This window comes from Myotis myotis, unplaced genomic scaffold, assembly GCF_014108235.1.
Source record: "Myotis myotis isolate mMyoMyo1 unplaced genomic scaffold, mMyoMyo1.p scaffold_m19_p_20, whole genome shotgun sequence".
Taxonomy (NCBI): domain Eukaryota; kingdom Metazoa; phylum Chordata; class Mammalia; order Chiroptera; family Vespertilionidae; genus Myotis; species Myotis myotis.
This window is the reverse complement of record NW_023416325.1, coordinates 4965891-4986450: the sequence shown is the minus strand read 5'-3', so window position 1 is coordinate 4986450 and position 20560 is coordinate 4965891. Positions and strand designations below refer to the sequence as shown.

The 20560-nt window shown below is 50.5% G+C and overlaps 1 protein-coding gene across 1 annotated transcript; it reads left to right on the top strand.

Annotated features, from left to right (window-relative positions):
* The first annotated feature begins 211 nt into the window (after positions 1 to 211).
* On the top strand, positions 212 to 20186 carry GLB1L3 (galactosidase beta 1 like 3). The gene is made up of 20 exons (XM_036354392.1): positions 212 to 290; positions 635 to 827; positions 1112 to 1324; positions 2527 to 2595; positions 3170 to 3265; positions 4988 to 5096; positions 6491 to 6583; positions 7861 to 7942; positions 8677 to 8741; positions 10164 to 10248; positions 12805 to 12942; positions 13175 to 13255; positions 14181 to 14287; positions 15321 to 15461; positions 16001 to 16072; positions 16565 to 16643; positions 17315 to 17402; positions 17706 to 17817; positions 19441 to 19557; positions 19700 to 20186. Exons 1-20 carry the CDS (start codon positions 212 to 214, stop codon positions 19763 to 19765), a joined length of 2085 nt encoding a protein of 694 aa, XP_036210285.1. The 3' UTR covers positions 19766 to 20186.
* Positions 20187 to 20560: the final 374 nt, after the last annotated feature.

The following is a 20560-nucleotide window of genomic DNA, read 5'->3' as shown; positions in this document are numbered from 1 at the left end:
TCCCTGCGGGGCCGCGGTGGCTCGAAGTTCCCAGCGTCAGCGCACCTGAACCCGGTCCCCCTGCGGGGAGGCGGCGGGAGCAGAGCGGGACCTCAGCGCCCTGGCCTCCGGCTATGAGTTCCCAGAGGCGCCTCAGGTGACTCGTCGCGCCTACCTGGGGCAAGGGCCCCTTTGGTCTGGCCGCCCTCCTGGACCCTCAGATCTGCCTGAGATGCATCAGCCCCCCCTTACAAGCTCTTCCCCTCCAGCTTTCTTCCACCGGCACCTTAGTGATGCCCGCGCCAAGGAGCGTTGGTTCCCCTGCCAAGTGGCAGGACACCCTGTCCTTCCTGAGCCTGGTGCCCGAGGGGCCGCCACCGGTCACTGAGCCCTGAGCCCTCTCCAGACCCTGCCCAGTGCCCAGCCCAGTCTGGCTCCCGAGGGGGCTCCTAGGACTGAAGGTCTCTCCCCAGCTTTCCGTCCTGACTGAGCGGAGGGTGGGAAGAGGGGTTGCAGGGGGCGGGGTGTGTGTGTGGGGGGGTGTGGGAGGGGGGAAAGGGACCTGGGCTGGCCGGGAGCCCTGTGTGTGCCCAGCCAGTGCCCTGGTCGCTTGCCTGCCTGGAGGGCAGCGTTCTGGGCCATAGAATCGGATGAGGCCACTGCCGTCCCCTCACTGTTATTTCTCCTCTTTCCAGCCCACGTCTCTCATGGAAAAGAATCATGAGTGTCTTTTTCCTGCCACTGATCTCATCAGGCTTTGCTCCTCGGGCAAAAAATAAAGGGAAAGAGAACCTTCCTGTCGGGGAAGCTGGGCTGGGGGAAGCTGGGCCGCAGCCCCACCAGAGCAGGTCTGTGGGGGAAGGTGGGGGGAGGGGTACTGGGAGGAGGGGAGGTGGGGCGGGGACTCTCCTTTTCTGGAGAAAAGAGTATCAGAAGCGTGGACAGAGCTAGTGTGTCCTGCTAGCAAGAGTGTCTTCTGCTGGGCTTCAGCCGTCTCTCCTCTCTCTTCATCTCTGTCTCTCTGCCCATCTCTCTCTCTCTCTCTCTCTCTCTCTCTCTCTCTCTCTCTCTCTCTCTCTCTTCCTCTCTTCCTCTCTTCATCTCCTCTCTCTCTCTCCCTCTCTCTCTCCAGGTTTAATTGGTCCCATCTGACCCCTCTGGAGCTGAAGGACCGCATGGTGGGACTCCAGACGCAAAGCACGCCTGAGAGTAACCCGCACTTCACACTGGAGGGGCACAAGTTCCTCATCTTCGGGGGCTCCATCCACTACTTCCGGGTGCCCAGGGGGTCCTGGCGAGACCGCCTCCTGAAGCTGCAGGCCTGCGGCTTCAACACTGTCACCACGTGAGTCCCGCCCTCCGGGTCCTCGCTGCTCACCGGGATAGGGTGTCTGTCTCTGGCTCTGAGCTGGGTCGGAGCCTGGCCGAGCGACCTTCCGATGAGCCCTGTGCAGCAGGAGCCTTTTATGATGAGGGCCCCCTACCTCTCAGACTTCCTACCACTGTTGTCATGTGTGCACACGGACATGCGCATGTGGAGGAAGGAGAGTATGAGCATCTAAGGAAACACTGGGGCCACTGAAGTGAAGGTGAAGGGAGTAAAGGGAGTGAGTCCTGCGGCTTAGTGATGGGACAGACCTGGACTCAGTCCCAGCCCTGCCTCCGGCCATCCCAGCGCAGGCCCTGCTGTCTCCTCTGCTAAGGCAGAGTAGCAGTCCCTCGTTGGCTTGTGCCGATGATTCCATGGGATAAAACCTTTATCTTATTTCTATGAAAAATGCCCCTCCCAACGAGGGCACATACGTGTACTTCAGTGATGGTGGCAACAAGACAGGTAAGGCCAGCTGAGTCCCGCAGAAGAATTTAAGTAGAAGCTCGACAGGATGCACTGTAAATGTAACAGCGCACATTTAGCGCGCCATTGAACACGATTATGGCCTGGTGACCAACGGTAACGTGTACTTGGGGTTTACTGGTGGCTGGGCATTTCCTAAGCAATTTCGCAAAATCGCTTCCTCCTCCTGAGTGCCCTGGGAGATGGACAGTTGGATACCGCTCCGTGGGAAAGAGGCTGAGGCCTGGAGGGTCGGCCTGCTCGGGGCGGGCACCTGTTCCAGCTGTATTTTATAAATGGTGCATGTGTTTGTTGAGGATGTCGATGCTCCATCAGTTGGCTGCTGAGTTCTCTATTCTTGTTTTGATTAATTCCTAGCAATGCCTTATTGGGCATATGTAGACATTTGTGTTTTTCCCTTCTCTTCACATTTTGAATGGGTATTACAAAGAATGGGTGGTGAGTGGGATAATGAGTGCATCCATCCCAGGAATCTAGAATCAGGATTATTGACAGCTTAGATCACGACTGGGTGGCAGAGAAAGGAACCATTGAAAATAATCATTGTTTATGTCATACAGGTGTAACTGCCATGGGAAACTTCAACTTGCTCCAACATAGTACCCTAGGTTTTGGCATGGGTTTGGGGCTGACCTAGGACTCGATAGGAAAGAAATAAGACACTTATTGTACTTCCCTCTCTGCTATCACAGCTACGTCCCCTGGAACCTCCACGAGCCACAGAGAGGCATATTTGACTTCTCCGGGAACCTGGATCTGGAGTACGTGCTGCTGCTGCTCCTGTGACTGGGCCTGGGCCTGGGGGCAGGGAGGGGCTGGGGGTTGATGAGGGACCATCGTGGCCTCTCAGCTCTGCTTGGAAGCTGTTCTCGGCCCTGTGCCAGCTCTGCACCAGGGCCAGGTGCTCTCCAGCTGGGAACCTGCTACTCCCAGGTCCCAGGCCTCCCCTGAGCCCACCCTCCTCACTGCAGCCCAGAGGAGCCTGGTCCCCTGTCAGCCCTGCTCTGCAGTGGGGTCCCTCCCCCCTGCTGGGAGTGGGCTGCCCCTGGAGGCAGCAAGGTGGTCGGGGTCAGGCTCATGTGAGGACCCCGTCCCCTGTCTGACACCTCCCCCCTCATGACCCGGTGGGCTGTGCAGATGGTCCTGGGCTGGGAGCTGGTGAGAAGCCAGCTGCAGGGATGGGGGCTCGGCCTTCCCTTCACTCTGTCTGTCTCTGGTTGAGAGGAGGGCGGGCCAGCAGAGGATCCGGGCAGCTCTGCCGCCTGTGGCGTGTGCTGGCTCGTCCCCACCCCCCGGCTTGAATGTCCTCAGAGTGGCCACCATTGACCTTCCCAGGGCCTTTGTGTGGATGGCCGCGGAGGTCGGGCTGTGGGTGATCCTGCGTCCAGGCCCCTACATCTGCAGCGAGATCGACCTCGGCGGCCTGCCCAGGTGAGCGGGCTGTGGGGGGAGGGCTGTGATGGTTTGTTTTACTAAAAGTAGAGCTGGAATCTGACAGCCCAGAGCCCGTGTTCTCGGGGAAGGCCTGCAGTGGCCCCGTGAGTTATGGGCGCCACTGTAATCCTTGTCCCATCACAGATGTGGGGCCTGAGAGCTGGTCCTCGTGCTGTGGGCACCTGGGCAGGACAGGCAGCATCGGGAGGCCACATCTCTTTCTTCCTGTTCCGTCTCCGGTCTCTGTCCGGGGTGGGAAGCTTTCCAGAGCGGAAGGGGGTTCTGACAACCTCTGGACTTGCTCTGAGGACCCCCTACCCCCCGGCTTTTCCCTTATTTTGTTAATGGAAGACCATGTTCTCCACTGAGCTCAGCTCCCCTCTACTCCCCCTCATTTTCCTTTGCCTTCTCTCCTCTGTGCTGCCGGCCTTTAGTGCAGACAGCTGAGTGCAGGGTGAGCACCCAGCCGCTCGCTGCTCCTGTTGACTCCACAGCTGCCAGGTGTGTGCAGCCCACGGCTCGGCTCCCGGTGGGCACTTTCCTCCCGGTGCTCAGTGAAAGCTCTGTCTCCTCCGGGATGAGCGTGTTCTCCCATCCAGCTCAGGAGCAGCAGAGGCCTGGCCGTGAAGGAAGGGATATTTTAGCAGAGCAGGGATGCCCCGGGCCGCTCAGCTGCAGGCCCCGCCCCGCACAGGTGACCTGGGTACTGGGGAGGCGTCCTCGGCGCTTGGAGGCTCAGGTCTCAGAAGAGATGGAACCCTGTGCCTAAGGTACATACACTGGGCTCCAGGAAAAGGTGTTTTATTTTTATTGTTTTTTAATCCTCACCTGAAAGTATGTTTTTATTGATTTTTAGAGAGAGAAAGAGAGAGGAAGGGGAAGAAAGAGACAGAGAGAAAGAGAAAGGAAGGGAGAGAGAGAGAGAGACAGAGAGAAAGAAACATCGATGTGAAAGAAACATCATATGTGCCCTGATATGTGCCCTCATATGTGCCCCAGTGCCCTGACTGTAGGTGCCCCACCCGGGGATCGAACCCACAACCTTTTGGTGTGCAGGGTGATGCTCCAACCAACTGAGCCACCGGCCAGGGCTCAAGAAAAAGCTGTGGGGTTTTTTTGGTTAATCCTCACCTGAGGATATTTTTTCCATTGCTTTTTAGAGAGAGTGGAAAAGAGGGGTAGAGACAGAGAGAGAGAAGCATGGATGTGAGAGAAACATGGATATGAGAGAGACACATGGATTGGTTGCCTTCTGCACATACCCTGACCAGGGCCGGGGATCAAGCCTGCAACTGAGATATGTGCCCATGACCGGAATGGAACCCTCGACCCTTCAGTCCATGGGCCAACACCCTAACCACTGAGCCAAACCAGCTAGGACCAGACAAAGGTTTTGAATGAACTGAAAAGGAATGGAGGCGAGCAGTCAATGAAAGGTTAAAGAGCCCCTCACTAGGATGTGGGTGTGCAGGCTGTGACTGAGCTGCCGCCCCTCCTAAGCTGGGAACTGTCACCCCGACACTTGTCGGTCGGACAGCTCAGTAGGACGGTCCAGAGAGCATCTTCCAGGTCCCTTGAGGGCTGCAGGAGAGCAGAAGACATAAAGCTGGGCTGGAGAGAGCTCCGGAAGGAACTGGCGGACCTGCCGGGCCCGGCCTGCCCCCTCCCGCCTCCTGCCTTCCCGTCTCAAGCACTGAGCTTGTCTCCTTTCGCCCCCAGCTGGTTACTGCAGGACCCGGAGCTGAGGCTGAGGACAACCGACAAGGGCTTTGTCCAAGCGGTGGATCGATATTTTGACCATCTGATGGCCAGAGTGGTTCCTCTCCAGGTAAAATCGCTGTCCTTTCCTTCCTTCTTACATTTGCTTCAGGGAAACAGCTGGTTCTACATATCCATATAGCAGGCCGGGCCCCGGCTCTGAGAGCTGAAGCTGACACCCTTGCCTTTGGTCTTGAACTCTAGACCCTCACCTTAAGTTCAGCCTTCGCCCCAGGGCTTCTGGGAGCACGCGCATCACCCCGGCCAGGACTGACAGAAAACAGAGAGCATGGGTGTATGATGGTGGCTTTGAATGTACTTGATGTTCTCTAGGCTCACTGCCCTTTCTACTGCTTATTTCTACTCCTGAGTGATCTTGGCTGTTTTCAACAGTCACTACACACACATGACGAAAAGGCTCAAAGAGTACAAAGGAGATTATGGTAAATACAAGTCTCCCCTCGTCACCTTTCCCAAAGCGATTGTTACCTTTTCCGGAGACAGACAACCAATTTCACCAGAGTTTTGTGTGTCTTTCCATAGATTTCCTACACACATGGAGGCATATTATCTATGCGCACACTTACACATGCGTATGTATTCTTTTTAAAAAATATATATTTTTATTGATTTCAGAGAGGAAAGGAGAGGGGGAGAGAGAGAGAGATAGAAACATCAATGATGAGAGAGAATCTTTGATTGGGTGCCTCCTGCACACCCCCTACTGGGGATGGAGCCCACAACCCGGGCATGTGCCCTTGGCTGGAATCAAACCCGGGACCCTTCAGTCTGCAGGTCAACGCTCTATCCACTGTATACTTTCTTATACGAAAATTTACAATTCTCACTGGACATTTTCCTTTTGTTACTTGAATATATGTATTTAAACCTGCCATTCATATATATATATATGTATAGATATATATATATATTTTTTTAATTGATTTTAGAGAGGAAGGGTGAGTGGATGGGGTGGGTGTGTTAGCAGGTGAGTTTGTGGGTATGAGCTCTCCTACTGAAGTAGCCAATTAGTATGAGAAGGAGCAGAAACAGTGGGTGTGGTTACAAAGACTGGGGCCGTGGTCGGCAAACTGCGGCTCTCGAGCCACATGCGGCTCTTTGGCCCCTTGAGTGTGGCTCTTCCTAAGCCTTAGGAGTACCCTAATCAAGTTAATAACAATGTACCTACCTATATAGTTTAAGTTTAAAAAATTTGGCTCTCAAAAGAAATTTCAATCGTTGTACTGTTGATACTTGGCTCTGTTGACTAATGAGTTTGCCGACCACTGGACTAGGGCACTGTGACTCCTTGTGCCGAAGGACCTGCAGGTGGCTGCCCATCAGACGAGAGAGGAGAGAGTGTGCCTCCAGGTCAGGAAACAGCTAGGAGCAAAGTGCCCACACCAGCTGGCTCAGGGTTCCCAGCCCCCCGAGACCCCACTTCCCCTTTCTCTGCCCCCTCAGTACCGCCAGGGAGGCCCCATCATCGCCATGCAGGTGGAGAATGAGTATGGTGCGTTCGCTAAGGATAGAGCGTACATGCAGCATCTTCACAAGGTGAGAAACCCTGGTTGGTCTCCGTGTGTTCATGCTTCCTTCCTCGTCTGCCTCTGAGTCTGCTGCGGGCTCTGGTAGGCTCTGTGGGTTATGCAGGGACCGAGTTCCATTTCTCTGACTCTACAGGATGGTCAGGGCGACTAAGATGCACTTGAATGACTTTATTATGAGATAAAATATGATGTTAAAAGATCTCCACGACCCACAAGTTTCATGAGAGCTGGGGGTTGGCGAGCAGTAAGGAAATAATGCTTCGTGAACTTGAGGATGATAATGACTGTCACCTGGCAGCTCTCTGACCTGTAGCACCAATAGTCTCTCTTCCTGGGGGGATGTCTCAGGCCAGGGCATAACTGCCATCCTGCCCGTGTCCTTGTGGGAGGGTCAGCTCCTCCCTGTCCCTGATGTCCCACATTCAGGAGCCTCATTGGCTCCCTTGTCAATGGGATCCCTCCCCCGGGTTGCTAAGCCTGAGGCAGGGTGAGCTCTGTCCCCATGGGAACCTCAGGGTGGCATGGCCTGGCAGGCGGGCAGTTGCCAGCTGTGCAGGGCAGAGCGATCAGGTGAGGAGAGAGGGAGGAGGCAGGGCTGGGCTCCACAGGCTTCTGCAGCTTCGAGGGCTGTGAGAAATCCCCTCCCTAACGTTTCTCAGGGGCGTCACATCAGACCCCTCAAATCAATCTCATTCAGCGAGTATTATTTTTCCTTGATTACAAAAATTTGCTACTCAGCTCCGCTCCCAGTCCCAGCTGTGGCTCGGTGCCCATGCAAGGCAAACATAAGGTCCTCTGGCCCTCTGGTCACCCGCCTGCTTCTGAGGCCCTTAGCAAATATGAGTTTTTAATGAGGTCCCCGCGTCCCCAAAGCCATGGTGGGCTTCCTTGCTTCCTCAGAGTGTCCAGGTAGGACCCACGTCTGTGAAGTTTCTCTCTGATCTTCCCCAGGCCCCATAGCACCCGCCTCTCCCCTTCAAGCCCAGTTTCCAGAGTCTTCTTTCTCTCAAGTTCAGGTCCTCCCTCTGCACTTCCCCTTGAGGCTGTGATGGGGGTCAGAGCCCAGACTCAGCGGCTTTTGCATCCCTGGGAGAAACACCAGCTTGAGAGAGAGAAAGAGAGAGAGAGAGAGAGAGAGAGCGCTGTGGATGGTCGGACTCTCAACCCAGACCTTCTTCTCCAGCTCACACACTGTCCCTCTTGGCCCAGTGTATTTATTGGCTAATTTCCTTCTTCCCACGGGTGAAAGGAGAGGGGGTTCACTCTGTCCAGTTTTCTCAACAGGCCCTGCTGAACAGAGGGATTGTGGAGCTGCTCTTGACCTCTGACGCGGAGAAAGAAGTGCTCCAAGGCAGCATAAAAGGAGGTACGCACTGAGGCGTATTTTCAGGGAGCACGGAAGCTCTTCACCAGCTGGTTTGAGTTTTGAACAAGCGTCAGAAAGAACCAAGAATAGCTCTGAGGCCTCTCTTTGCCATGCACATTGAGGTGGACCCTGGCAAGGTGGTATTGCTATGAGAACCCAAGGTCAAAGCGAAGAGTTCCCATAGCAACGCCATCATTTCCCTCGATCCTACTTTCCTTCAACAACAGCTGCCAGGGAGCTCTTCTGTCCACAGCTCACCTTTCCACCTTTACTTACTTACTTATTTATTTTTTTACTTAAATTTATTGGGGTGACGTTGGTTTGCAAAACCATACAGGTTTCAGGTATACAACTCAACAAAACATCATCTGCATGCTGCATCGTGCGCCCATCACCCCAGGCAAAGTCTCGTCTCTTTCTGCCCCCATTTTCCCCCTTTGCCCACCTCCACTTACCCCCAGGTCTAATTCCTAGGTCTAATCAATTTGTGTGACTTGGCCTGTTCCATTTCTCTGCACAAAATATGGTTAATTTTAACTGCCCTTCTTCCGTAGCATTGTCCTTGCAAATGCCCAGTGATAGCCCTTTGCACGTTGCAACACGGGATACAAGTAGTATCTCATTACCTCACTACTCAGCACACTTCCTTCCGTGTGCAAGGCATGGGCCTCTGTCCCTCCCCTGGCAGCACTTGCCCCAGGGCCTCATGCAGCATCTCTCTCTTGTTTCTACAGTGCTGGCCACCATCAATATAAACTCATTTCAGAAGAATACTTTCGAGCACCTTCAGAGAGTGCAGGTAAGGATGTCTTAGAGAGGAAAAGTCGTAGCCCCTTCACTTGCCATGACCACCCCGTCTCCCCTGGCCCCAACCTGTACAGCTGGTGTTCAATGAGGATAGGAGGCTTGACAAAGACTATACAGCTTTTCCCCTGAGGCCTCACCTAGATTTCAAAGTGTTTTGGGAAGTTTATCTGTTTCATCAGGGGGAATAAGGAGGAAATTCTGCCTCTTCCCCTCTGTTCGTGGAGCACCTAATGGAGATGACCAGAGGAAGGGGCAGGGGTTATGTGAGGTCAATCAGAAGGAGAGGATGCTCTCTTTTCTCCGAGAGAACAGAGCTCAGAAATGAGCCATGTGCATTGCCGATGGAGGAGACTGCTCTGCAGGCCTAGGCTGGCTGCGGGCAGCAGATCCCAGAGCCTTATGGGAGTTTGGCAGGGTGGGACTAGCGTAGCTCGCCAGGCTAATGCTCTGTGGAGAGGAATACAGTGTTGGAAGAGGGACTCAGCACGGGAACATTGGCGGCTGTCCCTCCAGCCCTCTCCCGAAAGCCACACAACCCAGTCTCTCCCTTGATGACTCAGGTCCCCTCAGAGCTGCTGTCCCTCTGCTGAAGCCCAGGGTGCGTGGCCGTGAATGAGATTTTGTGTGCTGGTCCTTTAGGAGAGCACCTGGGTTTCTAGCAGACGCCCATCTCATCTGGGCAGACGGAATCCCTGCTGATTTTCACAGCCCATGTTATATGGGCTCCTCTTCCCGGTACTGGGCTCCAGGCTGGGGAGCTCAGCGTGGGGTTGAGACCCCTCGCTCCTCAGGGGGAACCTCTGCTGCTGAGATATCCCTCCAGAGTCTCAGTCACCACACGTGGGTGCAAGGCCAGCCCTGTTTTGCACCTCTGCCCCTCCTACCAGTCTCAACATGGTTTCTTCTGCATCTCTAAGTTATAAGACTTCTATTCGGCTAGTCTTCAGATGGTTCTCCAGGTTGATTTTTCTACAATTTAGTTGTGATTCTGATGTGGTCCAGGGAGGGGGTGAGTGGAACTCCCTCTTATGCGCCATCTTGGATTCCTCCGAATGATGTCCTTAATCGACAATATAATTCCATGGCTGCTAGTTTGGCTCAGCCCTGGACTTGGGTTGTGTCTCTGATCTTACCAGCATGTGACCCTTGAGCTTCAGTTTCCACGTGAGGACTTGCAGTCAGGTCTTTGTGATTCCAAAGCTGATTCTTTCCACACCAGCTTTGCGAATGACAAGGTTGGAATGATAGAAGGTGATCGTGATGTCTAGGGAAACGGAGAAGCAAGAGGTGTAACGGGCTGACTTGGAAAAAAGTGAGAAGCCCAAGTTCCTCCAACTCTCATCCGTTGTATTCAGTGTTTCCGACTTTTTTTTTCTTTTTGTCTGACTGCGTGTGTCATTTGGTTTGTTTCTAGAGAGATAAGCCCATTATGATTATGGAATACTGGGTCGGCTGGTTCGACACGTGGGGAGGTAAACACATGGTTAAAGATGCGGACGGTAAGTGTTTCTCAGTGTTTGGACCAAGGAGAGGTGCCCCGGGTCGTGGGTCATTCACATACTTCCCTGCTAGTCTATCAGCTCATTCAACCACAACCGTCCATTCAACACATGGTCTGGATGGGGACGTGGCTAGGCCTGGCGGTGCCCTGGTGAACAAAAATTGCCTGTCCTACCCCAGGGAGCTTGTGTTCTAGTGGAGCTGACAGATACGCAAGAAGTAAAACACTCACTCTCTGACAAGTGCTTGAAGCAGACAAAGAGGATGCAGTGACAGGAAAGACAGGGACAGACCCGCAGAGGGGTGTCAAGGGGGTGACGGAGGGCCTCTGAGAGTATGACACCTCTGAAGAAGGGGCCGCATTTGCCAACATTCATTTTTTAAAAATGTGTTTTTATTGACCTCAGAGAGGAAGAGAGAGAAACATCAATGATGAAAGAAAATCATTGATCAGTGGCCTCCTGCATGCCCCCTACTGGGGATTGAGCCTGCAACCTGGGTGTGTGCCTCTGACTGGAATCGAACCAGGGACCCTTCATTCCGTAGGCCGACACTCTAGCCACTGAGCCAAGCCAGCTAGGGCCACTCGCCAACATTCTGAATCATCTCTGGGGATTACACAGGCCATTGCTGGGGAGTTGGCACATGTGTGGTAGTCATTATCAGAAGCCGGCAGTGATAGTTGAGAGGGTAGATCCTGGAACCAAGGGCCGGGATTCAGTCCAGCTCTCAGCCAAAGCCCCGTGACCAAGGCAGCCTTCCTTCTCTTCTGAGTGTGTCCTCATCCCAAAGGGGGGATTAGCGTGTAATTTACCTCGTGGGGCTGCTGTGAGGATAAATTCGTCAATCCACATACACCACTCAGACCGGCGCCTGACCGACGAGGTTAATACAAGTATTTTGCTACTAAAGGCATTTTGCTATCGCTATTATGAAAACAAGCTCGCTGGTACCCGGAGGAGAGAGGACCAACTCTCTCCTTCAGAGGCAACTGAGAAAAGTCTGCGTTGGCTTGAAAAATAGAACCCCACCCCCAACCCCACCAGCAGACAACATGTTTCTGATCGCTTATATGTCAGGCATTGTGACTTGTTTCTTATACATATATTCTCTCAGCGATTAATTCTCTCACCAGTCCTATGATGTGGTGCATGGGAATAAGGCCCTTCATTGAACAAATAAGGAAGAAGAGGCTCTGAGAGGAAAAACGGGCCATTCAAAGTCGTACCAACCGTGAAGAGCCAACCATAACGAACATCTATAATAATAAAAGCATAATATGCTAATTAGATCGGACGTCCTTCCGGACGACCTTCTGGATGAAGGTGGGGCTGTGAGGGCCGAGTGCCCCTTGCACAAATTTCGTGCATCGGGCCTCTAGTTAGATATATAAGTGGCATAATGGTTCTTAGGGTATTATCTAATATATATTGTTAGGAGTCCAATTATGTCCGTACTCTGCAAAAAATAACTTTTAAAAAAGGCTTGAGGAAATAGGACATGGTTGCTAGAGTAGTTCTGGCCAATCCCACCTATTTTCTGGTTAGAATCTTAGCGAAGGTTGAAGAACAAAATAAGTTAATAGTGGGATGGGATTGAGAATGATAAGATTTCATCAGCGATGTCTGTCTTCTCTCCATTTTTTTTTATTAGTGATATTAAATGTTTGTTTGTTTTTTGACAGACGATATTATTGTATATTAGTTTCAGGTGTACAGCACAGTGGTTAGACATTTATATGATTTATAACATGATTCCCCCTGGTAAGTCTAGTACCCACCAGGCACCATGCATACCAGTAGTTATTACAGCATCATTGACTATATTCCCTAGGCCAGTGATGGCGAACCTATGACACACGTGTCAGAGGTGACACGCGAACTCATTTTTTTGGTTGATTTTTCTTTGTCAAATGGCATTTAAATATATAAAATAAATATCAAAAATATAAGTCTTTGTTTTACTATGGTTGCAAATATCAAAAATTTCTATATGTGACACGGCACCAGAGTTAAGTTAGGGTTTTTCAAAATGCTGACACGCCGAGCTCAAAAGGTTCGCCCTCACTGCCCTAGGCTGTACCTTACCGTCCCCCAACCCCCCCGGACTTCTTTGTAACTACCCATTTATACCTCTTAATCCCTTCAGCTTTTCACCCAGTCCCCCGTCCCCCTTCCCACCTGGCAACCGTCAGTCTGTGCTCTGTGAGTCTGCTTCTGTTTTGTTTGTCCATTTATTTTCCTCTTTAGATTCTACATGTAAGTGAAATCATATGGTATTTGTATTTCTCTGTCTGACTGATTTCACTGAGCATATACCCTCCAGGTCCATCCGTGTTGTTGCAGATGGTAAGATTTCATTCTTTTTCACGGCTGAGTAATATTCCAGGTATATACGTACTACCTGTTCTTTCTTCAGTTGTGTCTACAGATGAACATTCTTGGGTTCCGTATCTTGGCTGTGGTAAAAATGCTGCAATGGACATAGGAGGTGCATCTATCTTTTCAGATTCCTGGTTTTAATTTTCTCTACTTTCTTTTACTTCTCCTCCACAGATGTTGTAAAAACTGTGTCTGAATTTATCAAAGCTGAGATCTCCTTCAACACGTATATGTTCCATGGGGGAACCAACTTCGGTTTCATAAATGGGGCCACGGATTTTGGGGGACACAGCAGTGTCGTCACCAGCTATGGCAAGTGATCACCGGTTTGGTCCCCCTCCAGGGGGCTCCAAAAACATTCTGGCATCCCTGAGTTCTTGACCTATAATCCATGCTGAGAATTGATGATTTTTCTGATCTATTTATCTTCTGTGATATTCATAATGCCCACAACAGGCTATCATTGCAGTAGATGGGGCTGCCCAGAAACGGGGTCTGCCTGGCAAGGTTGCCTGGCCAGTGACAGTGCCCTGCTGTCTTGCAGACTATGATGCTGTGCTGACAGAGGCCGGGGATTACACCGAAAAATACTTCAAGCTTCGGAAACTCCTTGGATCTGTCTTAGGTACCCAGCCACCATTTTTACTGAGGGCTGGCCCTCCTCGTGTAGTGGAAGGGTGAGGACAGGGAAGGATTTCCCCTGTGGGCGCAAGCTTAATGAAGGGCTTCAGAGCCAGGGTCACAAGTTCGAATCCTGGTCTTCCCACGTAAAAGCTGTGTGGTCTTGCATGAGTGTTTTTAAGCCCTTTAAACCTCGGTTTCTTCCCTGAAATGTGAACACAATGATACTCGTCTTCTGTAATGATTGTGAAAATTACTGTTCGTAAAGCTCTTAAAATAATGTATAACATAATACCCGTATATACAATAGCAAACATCATTTTATGTAATTTTATTTCTCTAAGGAAAGTTAACTAACCATCTACTATGTGCTAGAAAGTAGGTAACCACTGGATTTGCCAAAAGGTATAAGGCAGAGGTCTTGCCCCCTAAGGGCCTGCCGTCTACACGGCCAACACTACCCCTTCTGGGTCTGTATCTGTCAGCTCTCCATGCATACAGAATGGCTGCAACCTCATTCTTTCTTTCTTTCTTTTTTAAATCCCTCCCCCAAGGATATTTTTCAATTGATTTTTAGAGAGACTGGAAGAGAGAGGGGAAGACAGAGAGAAATATTGATGTGAGAGAAACACATGGATGGGTTGCCTCCTGCATGAGAGGAGCTTGCAACCGAGGTACATGCCCTTGACCGGAATCGAACCCGGAACCCTTCAGTCCGCAGGCCAGTGCTCTATGCACTGAACCAAACGGCTAGGGTTGCAACCTTGTCCTTGACAGTTGTTCCTCGTTCTTGGAGAAGCATAGCCATGCGCCAGGAGAGGACCCCTTTACTGGTTGGGATACGAGAGTTTACGTATAGGGATGGGGAGGCTGGGAGAGGGCAGTAGCTGGTCCAGGCACGTCTTGCCCATGGCCCACTTTCATTGCAGCATCCCCCCTGCCCCCCTTACCCGAGCTCATTCCGAAGGCTGTGTACCCTTCTGTGAGACCATCCCTGTACTTGCCGCTGTGGGATGCCCTACAGCACTTAAACGAGGTGAGTACTGCCGGGCATTAGGGGAGAAGGCCTTCGGCCACACAGAGATAAATTCTTTCAAGGGTTTTTCCTGGACAGTGTGAAAACGAATTCTCTGCATGCTGCCCCAGTTTAGAACTATGGGGTCAGACCACACGCTCCTTCCTGGTGGACTGTGAAGGGGCTGGGACTGGAAGAATGAGTGGGGTGGGGAGAGGCTGGGCATGAGAGGGTCCTATTTCCCAGCTCCGATGAACCCGTTTGGTGAATGTCCTTGTGGGTCCACGTGGTCCCTGTGGGAAAGGCTGCTGAGCTGGGAACGGGAAACTGAGTTTCTGATTCATTTTCGCCATCCACTAGGCCAGTGGTCGGCAAACTCATTAGTCCACAGAGCCAAATATCAACAGTACAACGATTGAAATTTCTTTTGGGAGCCACATTTTTTAAACTTAAACTATATAGGTAGGTACATTGTTATTAACTTAATTAGGGTACTCCTAAGGCTTAGGAAGAGCCACACTCAAGGTGCCAAAGAGCCGAATGTGGCTCACGAGCCGCAGTTTGCCGACCACGGCAGTAGGCCAAACCTCGGAAGTTCTACAGGTCCCTGCTCTCCCTTTAAAAGTAGACAACCTGCCCCATTTTAAAGGAAAGTTTGGAAACTGTTTGAAACATGTCAAGTCTTGAATTCAGATTGATTTTACCTCTTCTTATCACTGTTTTAGATAAAAAGAAGTGCCTGACACATTGTAGAGGCTAAATACATGCTTATTTAGTGCATAATTCTTTCCTCGACTTCAGTGATGGTAGTACACAACTTATCTGCTCTGTTCATCAGTTGATGGTGACAGCCATTGCTCCCTGTCCCATGCCCCCGCCCCGATTCTCCTGCCCAGTGGAGATCTAAAGCATCAGCACATAGATGTTTTAGCGTTTCTCATCCAAAGGACTTTGGGGATCATTAGGAGGCAGAACAAAAAAGACAAGGGTCTCAGGGGGAAGGATCCTGAGTTCCCAGCACGTGGCTCCTGTGTCCGCCATGGCTCTCTCTCAGCCCGTCATATCCAGCACACCCGTCAACATGGAGAGTCTCCCCATCAACGCTGGGAACGGTCAGTCCTACGGCTTCGTGCTTTATGAGACACCCGTCTGCGCCGGAGGCTGGCTCCGTGCGAACGTTCGAGACACGGCACAGGTAGGGGCCAGCAGGCTGTCTGCGGCGGTAAGCAAAGGGTGGTTAATCGCTGGTCAGCTGTACTGTGTGGTAGTAATTTATTTTTATTTAAAAATATTTTTACTGATTTGAAAGAGAGAGAAAGAGAGAGAGAGAAACATCAGTGATGAGAGAGAACCATTGATCGGCTGCCTCCTGCAAACCCCCTACTGGGGATCAAGCCCCGCAACCGGCTAAGTGCCCTTGACCGGAATGGAACCTGGGGACCCTTCAGTCTACAAGTTGACGCTTTATCCACTGAGCCACACCGGCTAGGGCTGTTTGGGAGTCATTTAAAGCACCTACTATGTGTGAGGCACTGAGAACATAAGTTCACACCAAAGAGACTGGCTTTCTGCTTTATCACAACCAAGTCCACTGGGGCCTCGCTGCCAGCTCCCAGCCAAGTATGAGCACCGAGGCTGGTGCCTTCTTTACAATGACCTCCTCCCTAAACAGAGCCTCTCTCGGCCCTCCCCTCAGGTAGGCCTGCCGGTCTGACCCCAGCTCTTGTTTTGCAGGTGTTTTTGAACGAGACACATATAGGGACCCTGGATGGTGGTAATCAGAACTTGCACATCCCTAAAGTCAAGGTAGGTGATACAGGAGTCTCGATGCTGCTGGACCTCCGACTCAAATGCAACCGTTCCCTGGTTCTGAGATGACTGCCTCGTCTCTACCTCGGCCCTTTGACATCGCTGGTCACTTAGGGCGCCTGCAGGAAGTGTTTGTCTAGAGCTCTGAGCATAACCGCCTCTCCCAGGCCAGGAGCTGCAGAATACAAGCTTTGGTGTGAATGGAATTTCCCCTTTAAGCCCTGAGCCAACCATCAGCCGCGAGTCTGGTCTCTATCAAAGCACAACTGCGTCTCTCTGGCCTCCCTAAGGCAGACCCGCGGGAGAGAGGAGAGGCTGGGCGTGGGATGGGAGCACACGGGGTCCTTAGAGAGAGGGAGGACGGCCGGGCTTGGGGGCGTCCTGTCTCCCACTTGCTTGCCTTTCCAAATGGGACTCAGAGGAAAGGGGGTTCTAGAGTAACCCCCTGTGTGACTGTGTGGGTTCCGTGAGCTGGTCTGTCCCCAACAGGGATGCCAGCTGCTGAGGATCCTGGTGGAGAACCAAGGACGAGTCAACTATTCATGGAAAATTCAAGACCAGAGGAAAGGTGGGCTCTAGGCCTGAGACGCAGGCTGTCCGTTCTCTTCGTGGTCACTCAGACCCTCAGACGGGGGCTGAGTTGGAGCTGGGAGGGAAGAATGAGCCACGTAGGCGGGAGGAGACTTAGGACCCAGGACCGAAGGTGAGGACTCCTCCCCTCTCTGTTGTCCTGCCTCCTTCGTTTCTCCAGGGCAGGGAGTGGGCGGCTTGGTTGGGTGCTGGCTTGTCCTAGAGCAGGATCCAGGCCCATCTGGGGAATTTCAGGAAAAATTCTGATTTTATAAAAAATATGTTTTTATTGATTTCAGAGAGGAAGAGAGAGGGAGAGAGAGATAGAAACATCAATGATGAGAGAGAATCATGGATCGGTTGCGCCCTGCACGTCCCCCTACTGGGGAATGAGCCTGCAACCAGGGCATGTGCCCTGACCTGGAATCGAACCATGACCTCCTGGTTCATAGGTTGATGCTCTGATATTAAGTGGGGGACTTCCTCGGTCGGCCTTGTCTATGAAAACATAGGAGAAACCTTCCGTCTCAGCGAGTCAGACAAGTGTTTGCCCTCCTGGCTGAAGCCTGGCACAAGATGTCTGCTGCCTGCATTTCTTTGTCCCAGACACCGAGAGAGAGAGAGAGAGCATCAGTGGCAAGCCGTGGTCTTTCCTCCCTCCCCCTGCAGGAGTAACCGGACCCGTGACCATCAATAGCACCCCCCTGGAGGGGTTCACTATCTATTCTCTGGAAATGAAAACGAGCTTCTTTGACAGGTATGTTCCCACTTATTCCTGAGAGACTTGGCAGGGTCAGGGCACTCAGAGATTTCAAACTCTTCACTTTGCAGACGAAGAGCCCGGGATTCAGAGAACGGAAGTGATTTACTCGGGATGATAGAGTCTTTAGAGTCCAGACTGGAGACCTAGAACAAGCCTCCCGTTTCTCATTTTAATGCTTCACATCTGCATGTCCCATAGAAACAGAGCCCTAGTCCCTGCGTGGGAAACCCGGGTCCATATTGGGGCTAGAACCGGCAAAGGGCTTTCCTCTCCCTCAAGGCGTGGCCCCTTTTCCAGGCTCCGCTCTGCCGCCTGGAGGCCTGTCTCCAATAGCTCCGTGGGCCCTGCCTTCTACCTGGGCACCCTGCAAGCTGGCCCTTCTCCCAGGGACACCTTCCTGAGGCTGCTGGTGAGTGAGCGCCCTCTTCTCTCTGCTCTCTCAAATGCCTAGTCTTTCTTTTTAAAATTTTATTTATTTATTTTTTGTTTTTCTTCTGCTACACCTATTCTTTCTTAAAGAGTCTTGAAGCAAAGTCATAGTGTTCCAGGCAAGAATACTTCCCTTCCTTCTTCACCTCCAACCCAGTCATCCAGCATCTAATTTCTAATTTATCATCTTTCTAATTTATCATCGTTGTTCCAACTATTGCCCATGGAGAGGGAGGTTGGGGAACTGGGCGGAAAAGGTGAAGGGGTTAAGAAGTAGAAATTGGTAGTTACAGAACTGTCACAGAGATGTGAATTATAGCCTAGGGAATGTATTCGGTAATATTGTAAGAACTATGTGTGGGGGCCAGGTGGGTACTTAAAATATCGGGGTGGGGGGAAACTTTATCAAATATATGCTCGTCTAACCACTATGCGGTATCCATGAAACTAATACAGAATAATATTGAATGTAAACTGTCTATTATTTAATACGGTTCCCCGGTATCCACTTTCGGTTCCTCTAAGCTTGCAAGGCTGTGGAAGTTCTGCTCAGCTTCCCAGCACTTCTTCCTGTCTCTAGTGGAAAAACTGTTCCCATGTCTTCTTGTTTCTCAGTTTTCTTCTCCCAGATTTTGGTCCTGTAATTCTTCATTGCATTGCAACCAGATTAAACAATGGTGTCGCGTTTATAGCTGTTGTCAGCAGAAGCGTCCATCTCTGTTAAACTAGGACTTATTTCTGGAAGACCTGCTTTTAAAAGAATCTAATGCATTATATATCAGAGGGCAGGAACAAGAGTCACATTAGCATCGAAAGGTTGTTCATGCTTTCCTCTGTCATCCTTAGACCAGGTACAGTAGGGTAGAACGCCTAGAACAAGCATGTCAAACTCAAAGGCTAACACGGGCCAAATAAACAAGGTTTGAGTATATGTGGGCCGCAAAAAAAGCAAAAGCTTCATAGAAACGAAATGTAGGTTTATTTCAATAGAGACATGCAGAATACAAAGGGCTGAGATAAATGAGTCATCGCCAACATAAAATAATGGAAATTTTAATAAAAATTAACACTTTTTCTTGAACAGACACTGAATAACTGCACAAATTAATAAGCATAACGCAAATAAACCTATTTTTCTTGTTCTCCAAAAGCAAAATATTTCCTGTTGCGCAAACAAGTTAGTACAAGACTAATGACGTGGCCATTTCGCTGCTAGTATTAGTGGAGAGAAATGGTGTGCCTGTGCATAAGGCACATAAGGGAAATGAATGCAACACGGTTATAATCATCAGTCATTAGCGAACGTTGTAGTTCATTATTAATAATTATGTATAACAGGATATTGTAAAAATTAAGTTATGAAATTTTTATTAAAATGTTTCTTACATACCGTTATATTGGCTGGGCCACAAAAATATTCGTTGTGGGCCACATGCGGCCTGCGGGCCACGAGTTTGACATGCTTGTTCTAGAACATACCCCATTGTGAACTCACTGTCAGGGCTACGAAGCATCTCAGTCTTGTTCTCACTCCCCAAGCACCTTAGATTGTATATTGCCCGTGTGAATCTGTCCCCCTGTCTCAAGCCTCCATCCCTCCCAGGACTGGAGTTACGGATTTGTGTTCATCAATGGCCGTAACCTTGGGCGATACTGGAATATTGGACCACAGCAAACACTTTACCTTCCTGGGGCCTGGCTGCATCCAGAAGACAATGAGGTGAGTCACCCCAACCCCTGCCTTTACGTCTCACACATTTTCAGATCAGCCTTCATCCCCAGGATGCAGATCACAGCATCTTTCTCATCCTGTATTGAACAGGCTCACCACTCCTCACTGTGAGCCTTTCTGTTCTTCCCAGATCATTGTGTTTGAAAGAAGCAAGAGTGGTTCGTCCATCCAAACTACAGATAAACCGAAGCTGTAAGACTGTGTTGTGACATTTTTTTTGGTGGATTGTTGGAGTTCGTCTACCAGCAGGTTTTCAGGAGGAAGATTTATGTCTAGAATACCAAACACACTGTTGTCTGCAATAGCAAATGTTGGAAATAATATTCAATAGAGAAATTGTTATATATATTGTAGAATAGTCATATGATACCTATTTTTAGGCCTTAAAAAAGCCTTCAAATCTTCAGTGACTAGATTTATGTAGTTAAAGCTAAGTCCTTAGCAGGTTATTAGTCTCTAATTAAATGTGCCTTTAGGCAGATGTGAATAAAATAAAATAAAAAGCTGGATGTATCTCTGCTTCTTCATACTCAGTTGGGAGGAAGTGAAGGGTCTCTGGCCTAAGAAAGAGTAAGAATTACTGCTCTCTCCATGCCAGAGTATTTCTGGCTGGCAAAGTCCTGGTGTGTATGTGTGTACTGGTATGTGGTGTGTGTGTGCGTGTGCGTGCGTTGTAGGAGGGGGAATGCAGGGGAGAGTGCACAATGTCTCCTGGCATTTCCCGGCAGCCTGCGTGTTTCCAAGGTGACCTGGTGCATCACCTCCAATCAGAGGAGGAATAGACATTTGGTTGTTTGGTCCTGACTTGTCTGACAGCGAAACCTGGCCCTGAGCACCCTGTCTTCTTGCTCCTCAGCTATCTGGGTATATGGTCTCAGCTCTTGCTGGTATGCCCAGATATTAGTGAGATGAGACGCATATGCATTAATAAGCCAACCAATTTTTACAAATGACCCCTATGCCAACTAATCACATTCTTATAATCAAAATA